Source organism: Tachyglossus aculeatus, chromosome 2 (genome assembly GCF_015852505.1).
Source record: "Tachyglossus aculeatus isolate mTacAcu1 chromosome 2, mTacAcu1.pri, whole genome shotgun sequence".
Taxonomy (NCBI): domain Eukaryota; kingdom Metazoa; phylum Chordata; class Mammalia; order Monotremata; family Tachyglossidae; genus Tachyglossus; species Tachyglossus aculeatus.
In genome coordinates this window covers 100,095,944-100,110,205 of record NC_052067.1, presented here as the reverse complement: position 1 = coordinate 100,110,205, position 14,262 = coordinate 100,095,944, and the positions used below count along the sequence as shown (strand labels likewise).

Here is a 14,262-nt window from a genome sequence, read left to right as displayed (position 1 = left end):
ATTCCTTTTTTCCTAGTGGGAGCAGATGGGCTTGCAAATCAAATGTACTTCCATTCCTGAATAAATTTCTCCAAGTCAAGTTCAGTGTGGCTCCCTTGAAAGGAACCATAAATGTATTCTGTGGCCTCTGCAAAAATGGCACCCTGACCTGTAGAGTCAGGGTTTTCTTTGAGCCTATGTCGCGTATAGAAAGACCTAACTGTTGAGAATCTGGGTTCCCACTCTACATCCATTAGGAAGTTATTCAACAATAACATTTTTGGGTAGGGAGCGGGGGGGACGACTGTTTTTCCCTAACTGATTTTATTCAGGTGAGTTGACGGAGTAGTATTTTGGACCCAACAGCTGTAATGTGGTTAAAAATGTTTGGTAGGCTTCAGGTTTTCTGTAGAATTACCCATGTTATGAATGCATACATATATACTTAGAGGTTACGCAGTGAGTTTTTTTAATGGCGACTCCACCCTCTATGAGTGAGCCCAGAATTGAGTGCTGTTTGTTATTCTTTTGCTAGGAAACATTGCTGTCAATAGAGAGACCATGTTTCTTGCCAGATACGTGGAAAGGGTCAGGATGAATGGAGGCAGTGCAAACTGCCGTTCTTAATGAGTATAGGGGGTGACCCTGTTTGCCAAAGCTGAAACTCTCCATCTGGTGAAAGCCCTAAGGTCATGCAATATTTTATTTTGGAATTTCAGTGAGAAACAGCTCAAGCTTATTTTTATTCTGAATTAATAGGATGTGGTAAACATGTAAGCATCCACTGGGGGTCTAGATCAACTTCCCTTAGGGCTTCTTGGTTGGAGAAGCTTGCTAAATAGAAAGCTCATTTGCACAGAGAAGCTGCCGCCACAGGGAAAGGATTTGGAATTCTCAGCAAATGCCCCAAGACAAATTTTCACCATCAAGCACCATTGCAGTAAGTACCTGTTTTTGCTGTCATTGTGCTATCAGGTGTTTGTTTTTGGTTTTTTGTTCTATGATCGTATTTATTAAATGCCTGTTATGTGCCGGGCACTGTACTAAGTGCTGGGAGGGATACAAGATCATCAGGTTGGACACAATCCATGTTACACATGGGCTCAGGGTCTTAATCCCCATTTGGCAGATGAGATAACTGAGGAACAGAAAACTGAAGCGATTTGCCTCAGGTCAGACAGTTATTGGGTAGGGACTGTCTCTATCTGTGCCAAATTGTACTTTCCAAGTGCTTAGTACAGTGCACTGCCCACAGTAAGTGCTCAATAAATACGATTGATGATGATGAATAAATATGATTGAATGAGTGAACAGTAAATAAGCGTTGGAGCTGGAATTAGAACCCAAGTCCTTCGACTCCCAGGCTCATGCTCTTTCCACTAGGCCATGCTGCTCCTCTTGGTGTTCTCCCTCCTATTTAGACTATGAGCCCCATGTGGGACTGGAACTCTGTCTAACCTGATTAACTTGTATCTACCCCAGTGCTTAGAGCAGTGCTTGACGCATACAGTGCTCTGCACACAGTAAGCACTCAATAAATACGATTGAATGAACAGTAAGCACTTAATTTCCATAAAATAGACAACAGATGCATGACAATATGGAACAAAGTTGATTTTAAATTGAAGTTGCTCCTATTTATTCTGAGTAACTTTCTGGCTGCCTGCTACTCTAGTATTTGAGGGCAAATTATTTCCATGTCTGAATACCTCAGCTGTAATTTCAGTGTGGACCCTGCCTTTCTAGAGCTAGTATTTAAAGAGAAAACTTCACATGAGGGGATTTGGAGAAAAAAAATTGAAGGTAGCTATCATCTAACAGAAAAAATGAAAAGACACATTAGCTGTGAATACTGTATTCAGGCTGGTCACATTTATGCAATTTGTTAATAATGTTATATTGGATAAATGAAAGAAAAAATAATCACTGGTTGAAGAAGTTAAGACTGTGGAAATTAAATCTTCAGTTCTCGAGATTTCAAAACATTAAGATATTCTTTTGAGAAAAATTAGAAAAATTAATGCCTCAAGCAATTTTACATTTCAAAGCATTTTGAAATTATGTGTGTATGTGTATAATGTACTATATAACTGCCCAGACTCACAAAACCTTTTTTGATTAATGTAATGACCTTATTTTCAACTGGGGGGAGGTTTTTTTTCTTGAGAGACTTTTACTTCATTTTTGTATTTAAAAAAAAAATCTATAGTTCATTCTGCTACAGATTTGGAAAAGCATAAGCAAAATTCAGAATTGGTAGCGTGACTTGCTATGCCTGTATCATTTCTTAGCTTTAGTATTGAATCAGCAGCTGAAATATCTGTCCTCCCTCCCTCCAATTCAATTTACCGTGGTTTTGCAGTTTTTATGAATCATGGAGAATAATTGCACAGTCATAAAATTAACAAACATAAAGATATATTGTCCTTTAACAGTGGATTTTAGTTTTCTTCAGAAAGCAATAATGAAGTAGTAGAGAGAAACAAGAATTGGGCCTTACCCTGACTCCTTATGGTGTATGGAAGGAAGAATTGAGTCTTCCCGTTGGGTGGCGGTCCCTTTATGCCCGTTGGCGATGGGTATCGTTCGGGATAAAACCCTCCATGAACAACGTTCAAACAGTATAGCAGCAGAAAGGCTATCGGGAACGGCATATTCCCAAATTTGTTCTGCAAAAGGAAAATAATTAGTTGAAACCCATGTATAGTATGTGGTTGATCGATGTTATTTTCCTGATATTGCACCAGTGTTTACTCTGTCCATTTCTATCCAAATATGCCTTTAGGTTGAATGTCCGAAATTAGGGATAATCATTGTCATAGCTGAATTCAGAGAATTAAATGAGATCAGTCAGTGGTTTTTACTGTGTGCAGAGCACTATAATAAGCACTTGGGAGAGTACAGTCTGCCAGAGTTGTAGACTCATTCCTTGCCCACAAGAAGCTTACAGTCTAGTTGGATGTTGAAAAAGAAAAATAAAAAAAACACCAGAATGCTTGAAACATTCTACTAGGGAGTATCTTGCTCATATACAGAAGGACACCAGCAGAACCCCAAAGGAAAAATACAGATTCACCCATCCACTCTCACAGGTTACGTACGATGGCCTGAAATAGACTTCATCACAATAGTTTCAGATTCATGCTAAATCATTGAGAAGCAGTGTGGCTCAATGGACAAGAGCCCAGGCTTTGGAATCAGAGGTCATGGGTTCAAGTCCCGGCTCTGTGAATTGTCAGCTGTGTGACTTTGGGCAAGTCACTTAACTTCTCTGCACCTCAGTTACCCCATCTGTAAAATGGGGATTAAGACTGTGAGCCCCCCATCTGTAAAATGGGGATTAAGACTGTGAGCCCCCCATGGGACAACCTGATCACCTTGTAACCTCCCCAGCACTTAGAACCGTGCTTTGCACATAGTAAGCACATAATAAATGCCATCGTTATTATTATTATTGAGACAGAACCAGTGAAAATACCCCTTACCCACTTCAGCTGGGTAGCCCAATCTCCTACCTGGTTGAGCAAATAATGGAGCCCTCTGAGCAAAATTGATATACTCTTTGCAAGCCTTAAGGGCTATCAGCTAGACCCTTGTGCCGGTGAGTCAACCTGAAAAGCAAACCCACAGATCCAACCTAGGCATACCGGGATGGTTGGAGTTCTCTCCGTCTGTCCAGGTGCTGGTTCCCTGCCACTTGCTCTTCCCCTCCGGTCCGGTGGGTTCCACAGACGTTGCCCTCACCAGCATCACCCTGGTGTATTTATACCGTTCACTCCTCACACCTCATCACCCTGGATTAAGCTCCTCCCCCAGAGGCGGGAAGCCCTAATTATGGTGGAAAGCTATCTTAAGCAGACTTCCTAGGGCAGGTTGGGGTCTTTTTTTTTTAAGGGCATTATTGACTTTTAAGCACATTTATTGGAAAAGCCAACTCTTTATTTAGGCGTGCTTCAGACCACTGGTATCTCTACCTGCTTCCCTAAAAAAAAAAATGCAACGAAAATATATAATCTTGTAAATGAGGTAGATGATATGCCAGCTTTGATATTGGAAAGACTCATATTGTTGCTTTTACATTTGATTGAAAACACTGTGGTATTGTTCTAAAGGAAGAGGATGATGCAGTCCCAATCAGAGAGTTTTCATATAGTCAATCAATCAATGGTATTTATTGAACACCTACTATGTGTAGAGTACTGTACTAAGTTCTTGAGAGAGTACAGCACAATAGATTTGGTAGATACAACTCCTGCCCTCAGGGAGCTAACAGTTCAGTTGCGGGGGCAGACATGAAAATAAATTACAGATAGAAGAAACAGGAGAGGATAAGGACATGGACATAAGTGCTGTGGGGCATCCAGTGCCCTTTCCTCTTCCCTCAAATTGTAGCCACATTGATCCAAGCACTTATATCCTGCCTGTGCTTCTGTGTCAGCCTCCTCACTAACCTCCCTGCCGTATTTCTCTCCCAACTCCAGTCCATACTTCACTCTGCTGGCTGGTTCATTTTTCTAAAAAAAATGTTCAATCCATGCCCCCCCCCACTCCTCATAAACCTCCATTTCACTCCTCTCCTCCAACCTCCACACTGTACCTCAGTCTCGTCTTTCTCACCTCTTACCCCTTGCCCCTCTCCTCCCTCTGGCCTGAAACTCCCTCCCACTTCACGTATGAGAGACCACCACTTTGCCCACCTTCAAAATCTTATTCAAGTCATATCTTCTCCAAGAGGCCTTCCCCAACTAAGCCTCATTTCTCCTACAGCCTTTTGCTTCTGCATCAGCTATTTCTTGGATCTACATCCTTTACGTCCTATATATTCACCCCACCTTTAGCCCCACAGCACTTAGTGTCCATAGCTATAATTTATTTTAATGTCCATCTCCCCCTCTAGACTGTAAGTTCCTTGTGGACAGGGAATGTATCTACTACCTCTTACATTGTACTCTTCTAAATGTTTAGTACAATGGTCTAAGTACTAAGTGCTCAGTTGTGTTGATTGATTAAGTGCTTAAGGATGAACGTGGGCTAGTGTGGGGAGAAAATCAGTGTGCCTAAGAGACACAGGGCTAAGTGCATAGGCATTGCAGAAGAGAAGGCAAATAGGTGAGGAAATGAGAGGTTAGTCAGGGAAGGTCTCATAAAGGAGATATGATTTTAATAAGACTTTGAAAATGGGAAAAGTGATGTTTCCTATGAAGTGGGAGGGAGTTCCAGACCAAAGGGAGGACATAAACCAAGGGACTTTGGCAAGAAAGACAAGATTGGGGTACAGTAAGCAGGCTGAGTTGTAGTAGACTAGCAGAGTAGGAAAGAAGGGGAGAGCTGATGAGTGACTTAGAGCCAATGCTAAGGAGTTTCTGTTTGCAGCAGATTTGGGTGGGTAACCATTCAAGGGTTTTGATGAGGGGGGAGATAAGTACTGAACTTTGTTTAGAAAAATGATCCATGCAGGAGAGAAACATATGGTCTGGAGTGGGGAGAGACAGGAGTCTTATGGAGTAGTCAAGGCAAGATATGATAAGCTCACTGTGGGCTGGAAATGTGGGCTTAGAACTGTGCCTAGCGCATAGTAGATGTTTAATAAATGCCTTAATTGTTATTATTATCTATTCTTATTATTGCATTGTACTCTCCCAAGTGCTTAATACGGTGCTCTGCACACAGTAAGTGCTCAATAAATACAATTGAATGAATGAATGATTGAAAAGTGCTTGGATCAGCATGGTTGCTGTTTGGATGGAGAGGAAAGGGCAGCTTCTAGAGAGGTAATGAAGGAAGAACCAACAAGATTTGGTGACAGACTGAAATGTAGATTGAAGGGAAGAGATGAGTTGAGAATAATCTCAAGGTTATGGGCTTGGGAGACAGGGAGGATGGTGGTGCTGTCTACAGTGATGGGAAACTCAGTGGGAGGACAGGATTTGAGTGGGAAGATGAGTTCTGTTTTGGACATGTTAAGTTTGTGATATCAGCAGCACATCCAAGAAGAGTTGTCCTGAAGGCAGGAGGAAATGTGGGACTGCTGAGGAGGAGAGAGGATGGGGCTGGAGAGGTAAGTTTGGAAATTGTCTGTATTGAAATAGTAGTTAAACCCTTAGGAGCAAATGAGTTCTCCAAGGGAATAGGTGTAGATGAAGAATAGAAGGGACCCAATCAATCAATCAATCGTATTTATTGAGCGCTTACTGTGTGAAGAGCACTGTACTAAGCGCTTGGGAAGTACAAGTTGGCAACATATAGAGACAGTCCCTACCCAACAGTGGGCTCACAGTCTAAACAGTGGGCTCACAGTCTAGGATCCAGGACTTAGGACCCAGTCCTAAGCCTTAAGGGACTCCCCCGGTAGTGGGTGGGAGGCAGAGGAGGAACCAGTGAAAGAGACTGAGAAGGAATGGTCAGAGAGATAGGAGGAGAATCAGGAGAGGACAAGGTTGGTGAAACCAAGGATAGACAGGGTTTCCAGGAGAAGGAAGTAATCCACAGTAGCAAAGGCAGCTGAGAGGCCTAGGAGGATTAAGATGGAGTAAAAGCCATTGGATGTGGCAAGGAGGTCATTGATGACCTTAGAAAATGCTGTTTCCATGGAGTTAAAGGAGCCAAAGTGAGATTGCAGGGGATCAAGGAGAAAACAGGGGGGAAAATGGAGATAGCAGATGCCAACAACTTGATCAAGGAGTTTGACAAAGAGTAGTAGGAAGGAAATGGCAATAACTGGAAACTGCTTTGAGATCAGAGGTTTTATTTTTTAGGATAGGGGATACATGGGCATGTTTGAAAGCAGTGGGAAGGGGCCATCAAAGAGTGAACAGTGGATGATGCCAGTCAAGGATGGAAGAAGAGAGGTGTGTTTTAATAAGGTGCAAAGAGATGAGGTTAGAGGAACAGGTGGAGAGGGTGGATTTTGAGAGGAATCAGATCTCCTCTTGTAGTACTTATGGGAAGGCTGGGAGACTCAGAGAGTGGTTAGGAGGATGGTGGGGATTTAGAGGTTTAAAGGGAGAGCTTATGGAGATCACATCTGATGGTTTCAACTTCAATCAGTGAAATAGGTGGCAAGATCATTAGAGGCAGGAGATTGGGGAGGCAGGGGAACAAGTTTGAGGAAGGAGTTAAAAGTCTGAAATAGCTGACATGGGCATGGGAATCGATCAATCAATCAGTGGTAATTATTTGTGCACTTACTATGTGTAGAGCACTGTACTAAGCACTTGGGAGAATACAGTGCAACAGAATTAGCCAACGTGTTCTCTTTTAAAGGTGGAGGGGGATTGTTGGCAGGTGGAGGAGAGAGCCAAGTTAAAATTGGTGAGGATGAGTTTGAGATGGACAAGGTCAGCCTGATGCTTGGATTTGTGCCGGCAGCACTCCACAGCTTGTGTGCAAGAGCAGAAGGAACTTACTGTGGAGGTGATCCAGGGCTGCAGGGTGCTGTTGAGACATCGGCAGAGGGACAGAAGAGCGAGGGAGTTCAGTTTAGTGGAGAGGGCAGGGTTGAGGTGGTGGATTTGTGCATCAAGAAAAGGTAGCTTGGGTATCCATCAATCAGTGGTATTTCTTGAGTGCTTATTATGGGCACAACACTGTGCTAAGCACTTGGGAGAGTACAACATGGAGACCAAATGGTCAATATGTACCTTCACAATATCTCTAAAATCCACTCCTTCCTCTCCATCCAAATTGCTACCACTTTAATGCAAGCACTTATCGTATCCTACCTTGATTATTTTGTCAGCCTCCTTGCTGACCTCCCTACCTCCTGTCTCTCCCCATTCTAGTCCATACTCCATTCTGCTGCCCAGATCATTTTCCTTCAGAAATGTTCAGACCATTTTCCCCATTCCTCAGGAAACTCCAGTGGATGCCCATCCACCTCCACATCAAACAAAAACTCCTCACCATTGGCTTTAAAGCACTTGATTACCTTGCCCCCTCCTACCTCACCTTGCTATTCTCCTACTACAACCCAGCCCACACACTTCCCAGTATCATATTACCCCTGTGATTTTCATAATCTTAGTCACCCTGATTTCAGCTGATTTTATATTCAGCAAAATCTCTCTGGAAATCATTTTGTTGGGCAGGAAATGTGTCTACCAACTGTTATATTGTTACATTGTACTCTCCCAAGAGCTTGGTAGAGTGCTCTACACACAATAATACTAACCTCTCCTCCAATACTAACCTTCTCATTGTACCTCGATCTCATCTATCTTACTGCTGACCTGTCGCCCACATCCTACCTCTGGCCTGGAATGCCCTCCCTCCTCATATCAGACAGGTAATTGCTCTCCCCCACTTCAAAGCCTTTTTGAAGGCACATTTCTTCCAAGAAGCCTTCCTTAACTAAGCCCTCCTCACCTCTTCCCAGGTTGTCCCACTTGGGGCTCACAGTCTTAATCCCCATTTTACAGATGAGGTAACAGGCCCAGAAGAGTTAAGTGACTCACTCAAAGTCACACAGCTGATAGCTTGGAGTAATTGAAGGGGGTCAAGAGATCAGTGGTTTCTGTGAGGAGCGTTTACTGTGTGCAGTGCACTGTACTAAACGCTTGGGAAGTACAAATCGGCAACATATAGAGGTGGTCCCAACCCAGCAATGGGTCCAGTGCTCAGTACACTGCTTGGCACATGATAAATACAGTCTATCTGTCTATTAAATGCTTAGTACAGTGCTCTGCACACAGTAAGCGCTCAATAAATACGATTGAATCTATGTATGAGAGATTGCACAGATTTATTACTCTTTATTTTACTTGTACACACTTACTATTCTATTTATTTTGTTAATGATGTGCATTTAGCTTTCATTCTATTTATTGTGACGACTTGACACCCGTCCACATGTTTTGTTTTGTTGTCTGTCTCCCCCTTCTAGACTGTGAGCCAGTTGTTGGGTAGGGACCGTCTCTATATGTCGCTGACTTGTACGTCCCAAGCGCTTATTACAGTGCTCTGCACACAGTAAGCACTCAATAAATACGATTGAATGAATGAATGAATGAATAAATGCTTAATGAGTGCCACAATAATCATTATTGTTGCATATATGGAATCTGTGTTCCCAAATATTTAAAATGTGTTTCTAACTTGTAAAGTTTAACTGATCAGAAGACATGAATGAAAACTATCCAACATAAATATTAGCATATTAATGTTATGTTGATGTGCTGCTGTAGTTCTAGTGATATATTTTCCGGAATATATTGTATACATGAAGTTTCTGATTTTCTAGTTCAACTTTAATAAGTAGGCATTACTGTATTGCAAAATAGGAAAATGCCTTCCCAGTATCACGTTACCCTTATGATTTTAATAATCTTAGTCACCCTGATTTTAGCTGATTTTATGTTCAGCAAAATCTCTCTGGAAATCATTTTATTGGGCAGGTCTGCCAACTCGGTTATATTGTTATATTGTACTCTCCCAAGCACTTGGTACAGTGCTCTACTCACAGTAATCTCTCAGCAAATACAATTGGTTGATTCATGATATGTTTGTATTATAATTATGTCAAATTGTATTCCAGAGCGTAGTTGCCATTCTGTGGGGACCATGACCCTAATCAATCAGTCAGTGGTATTTATGGAACATCTACTTTTACAGAGCACTGTGCTGAGGGCTTGGTAGATTATAGCCCTACTGAAAGCTCACCTCCTCCAGGAGGCCTTCCCAGACTGAGCCCCCCCTTTTCCTCTGCTCCTCCTCCCCTCCCCATTGCCCTACTCCGTCCCTCTGCCCTACCCGCCTCCACTCCACAGCACTTGTGTATATATGTACATATTTATTATTCTATTTATTTGATTAATGACATGTATATATCTATAATTCCATTTATTTGTATCAATGCCACTGATGCATACTTGTTTTGCTTTGTTTTGTTGTCTGTCTCCCCCATTCTAGACTGTGAGCCCGTTGTTGGGTAGGGATTGTCTCTGTTACCAAATTGTACTTTTCAAGCGCTTAGTACAGTGCTCTGCACACAGTAAGTGCTCAATAAATACAATTGAGTGAATGAGTGAGTGAGTATAGTACAACGAGGTTGGTAGTCAAGTTCCCCGCCTAGGGAGCTTATTGTCTAGAGGGGGAGACAGACATTAAAATCAATTACATATATGTACATAAGTGGTGTGGGGCTGAAAGTGGGGTGAATATCAAGTGCTTGAAAAGTACAAATCCAAGTGCCTAAGTAAGGGAAATGAGAACTTAGGGAAGTCTCTTGGAGGAGATGTGACTTGAGTAAGGCTTTGAAGGTGGGGAGAGTGGTGGTCTGTTGGATACGAAGGGGGTGGGAATTCCAGGCCAGAGGCAGGATGTGGGAAAGGGGTCAGTGGTGAGTTAGATGAGATTGAGGAACAGTGAGGAAATTGGCATCAGAGGAGCAAAGAGTGCTGGCTGAGTTATATTTGAAAACAGTGAAGTAAGGTAGGAGGGGATGAACTGATTGAACCCTGATGGATTTTTGAGACTGATTACCAGACTTGCTCATCACAGGTCTATGACAGTACCTGAGGGTTTCTAATCAGGGCTGTAAAGAACCAAAGTGGTAGGCTTCAGGCCTTTCCAGTCTTTGAAGCCAACCCACCAGGTTATCATTCCCTCCTCCTAAAATTATTGTCCTCTTTTTGCCCCTGAATCTTCAATTTTAAAATGCTGTTGACTTCCACCCTTGTTCTAAGTGATTTATATTTGATTTAAATAGTCTAAATATCCTTTATTGAACCCATAGGGCTAAATTGAAAAGGTAGTTCATGAAGAAAGGACTACCAGAACACCAAAGTGACAGATCTAATCAAGAGCTTTTGCCATTGGGAAGGATCTGTTGCTTTGATGTAGACCTCTTCTCAAACAACAGCATTTACTGAGTGCCCTTCCTTACAGAGCACTGCCAATGGTCCGTGGCTTTCACTCTAGGTCAGATTGACATATAATATTAACTTGTCCTCTCTGCCTCTGGGCCTGATCAGAGCAGTTAGAAGAGCATAGTGCGTACTCTTTCTAGGAGTTCCTGACCTAGAATTTTGTGGGCCATTGAGGGTGGGATGTTGGGCTGTAAAATGGATGAGGTTACCACTGGATCCCCAGCTCCTTTGACTGAGTATACCACTGGTATCAACCTGGCTTGAATGTCTTCTCTTTCTTCCATCTGCCTTCCATTGCATCCTGTATTGGGAATGGGTTTATTATTAGTTAACAAGGCTAGACTGTAAGCTCCATGTGGGCAGGGAATGTGTCTACCAACTCTGTTATATTGGTCTCTACCAGGTGCTTTGTACAGTGCTGTGCACACATTACGTGTTCAATAAATACAGTTGACTGGTTCAGTTCAGATGAGATCCGGGGAAAATGGGAGAGTTTGGTTCAGTTGAGAAAATCACAATCCCTGGGATCCAGATCTCCTTTAGAACATTCTGTGGCCATTCATCACTTCACCCTCTAGACTGTAAGCTCGTTATGGATGGGGAACAATTCATTCACTGATGCATTCAATCAGATTTATTGAGTGCTTACTGTGTGCAGAGCACTGTACTAAGTGTTTGGAAAGTACAATTCAGTAATAAAGAGAGACTATCCTGTTGTCTTGTACTCTCCAAAGTGCTCAATACCGTGCTCTGCATATAGTAAGTGCTCAGTAAGAACCATTTATTGATTGATTGATGGCTATAACCAGTGGGGTCACTGTTTAGCAAACATGTTTGGAATAAATACCTATAGCTGATGTGGAAAATGTGGCCTGATAGATGACACCATGCGGTCAGGCATGGAGAGGTTTACTGGTTTTGTTCTCACAGCAAATGAAAAATGACTCTGAGCTGTTGACCTACACCATGGCAGTTAAATGCATTGTTGCCCTGTAGAAGGAGCATGGCTTAGTGGATAGAGCATGGGGCTAAGCGTTAAAAGTTTCTAATCCTGGCTCCGCCACTTGTCTGCTGTGTGACCTTGGGAAAATCACTTCGCTTCTCTGGGCCTCAGTTGCTTCATCTGTAAAATGGGGATTAAAGCTGCAAGCCTTATGTGGGACAGGGACTGTGTCCAGCCCAATTAACTGGTATCTACCCAAGTGCTTAGAATAGTGCTTGGCACATAGTAAGAACTTAACAAGTACCATAATTATAATTATTATTATTATTGCATTTCATTTCTGCCTTTAATGAATGAGAATTCCATATCTTACCTGCCAGATCAGTAAGTCAGTTGTATCAAGCACTTAGTACAGTGCTCTGCACACAGTAAGCGCTCAATAAATACGATTGAATGAATTTATTGAGTGCTTACTGTGTGCAGAGCACTGTACTAAGCGCATGGTAGAGTACAATATAACAGTATAACAGACACTATTCCCTGCCCACTCTAGGGCTTGAAGAGGCCCTTGTGCAGGTTGAGTGCCATTCCTGCTGAATGGGAAAAATTCCCAGAGTCCCAGGAAGACCATGCCATGGGCTTGACTCAGCAATGGCCCTAAAGCAGGATTCGAGTATAGTCGTTTCTTTCAACTTGTTTATTTGGAAAATGGTCTGGGCTGTTTCTCTGGGTAAATTCAGAAGCCGTAGGTATGGTTGTGTTGTCTGGGTCTTAGAGGGGCACCTTCTTTTTCCGAACTGTAAATATACCTTCTTATTTGTCATTCTTTAGATTCCTGCCTTTTATCTCTTGAACAGGTGAAATTAGGGTGCTTATTCGGGATAAATCCCCACCATTCAGCCCTTTGTGCAAACAGGTCCACGGTGCTTTTTTCGGAACAAGGGATTTGCCTAGTATTTGCTTTGCTAGTCACTTACTGTCCTCCCTTTCCCAAAATACATTGTACTGTCTGAATATTGGGCAGCTCAGCCCCCATCCAATTATATAATTAAAAACTATTTTTACTCCACTCACGTATTTATGGGTTTTTAAAGCGACTACCCTGAGGCTTTAGGACAAAAAAACTCACTCGACTTACAAATGAGTATTGTACACCTTAAGCCCTGGGTGTTTTATCTTCTTGGATCATGTTCCAGAAATCAGCAGGGTACCCTTCCCGTATCTTCATTCCAAGCCTAGAGGGGGCCTGTACCCATTTGATTCCCAAAACTCTACCATTGTCAGTACGTTTCTGACCCACAGTATGAGCATGCTACAGACTCTTGCAAATGCTTCTCAATGCTCTGACCTCTTAATCATCATCACTCGTATTTATTGAGCACTTACTATGTGCAGAGCACTGTACTAAGCGCTTGATTAAGCAGGTTATAACGGAATGAGACTGAAAAAGGGTAAATGCTAAATGGATGAACTCTTGAATTCCTCTCCCCTAGGGTAAAACTGTTGACCACTGCCATTTCTTTGACTCCAACCTTCAACCTTTTTAGTAAATGTCCATAGAATTAGTCAGGATATTGGAATCTCCACCACCTCTCTGCCTCTTCCTTACCCTCCTCAAAAAGTAAACACATTCCCAGTGGTTCTGTAGAGCTAGGAGGTTAAAAATGAGCTGTTTTGTCAAGAGTAGACTTTGGGGTAGTGGTTAGCTACCTGCTGTGGTTTTGAAGACTGGTCTGGTATGAAAGAACTGCTTCATATTTAAAAACAGGTGCTTATAAAATATCACCTGAAGCTTATGGCCAGGGCAAATAAGAGCTGTCTGAGTAATTGAAAAGGTTATATTTTACCTGACATTTGCTTAGCGTGTTGGTTCCACAGGGTTCTTGAGTTTGTACACCTTTTGGTCTGCCTTGGTGTTAATGTTAGGGACTCTTCATGGACCCAGAGTGATGAGATAAAAATCTCCTTGGCCTTGAGACTGATTGGAAGTCTGGGGGAGAGGAAGGAAAGGGCCTTTCCATCCCTCTGCCTCCCCTCTTTCTTCCTTCCTGTTTTTGACCACCTTCATCCCCTTCTTTTAATCCTCATCCCCACTATATGCTGGGTACCTATTGCTTGCAAAGCTTTATATTGGGCACTTGGGACTAGAAAAAGAAGTAAAAAGCATGATCTCTGCCCTGGAGACAATGATCCCTGTCTAATGGGGAGACAATCAGACATATCATGCCAGGCATACAATAAGTAAGAGTAAGAGCTCAGACAAATATGTACATCCTTAAAAATCTCCAGTGGCTACCAATCAACCTACACATCAGGCAAAAACTCCTCACCGGGGGATTAAGACTGTGAGCCCCATGTGGGACAACCTAATCACCCTGTATCCTCCCCAGCGCTTAGAACAGTGCTTTGCACATAGTAAGCGCTTAACAAATGCCAATTATTATTATTATTATTATTATTCAAGGCTCTCCACTA

The 14,262-nt window shown here is 42.4% G+C and overlaps 2 protein-coding genes across 2 annotated transcripts in view; one reads left to right on the top strand and one right to left on the bottom strand.

Annotated features, from left to right (window-relative positions):
• The window catches only part of NT5DC1 (5'-nucleotidase domain containing 1), a 204,153-nt gene that overhangs the window by 44,410 nt on the left and 145,481 nt on the right, over positions 1-14,262 (top strand). The gene's annotated exons all lie outside the window — the stretch shown is intronic.
• COL10A1 (collagen type X alpha 1 chain) overlaps positions 1-14,262 on the bottom strand; it is a 67,934-nt gene that overhangs the window by 10,028 nt on the left and 43,644 nt on the right. The window contains 1 exon segment of the mRNA XM_038742210.1: positions 2,480-2,648. Within this exon segment, the coding sequence (XP_038598138.1) occupies positions 2,480-2,648 (169 nt within the window).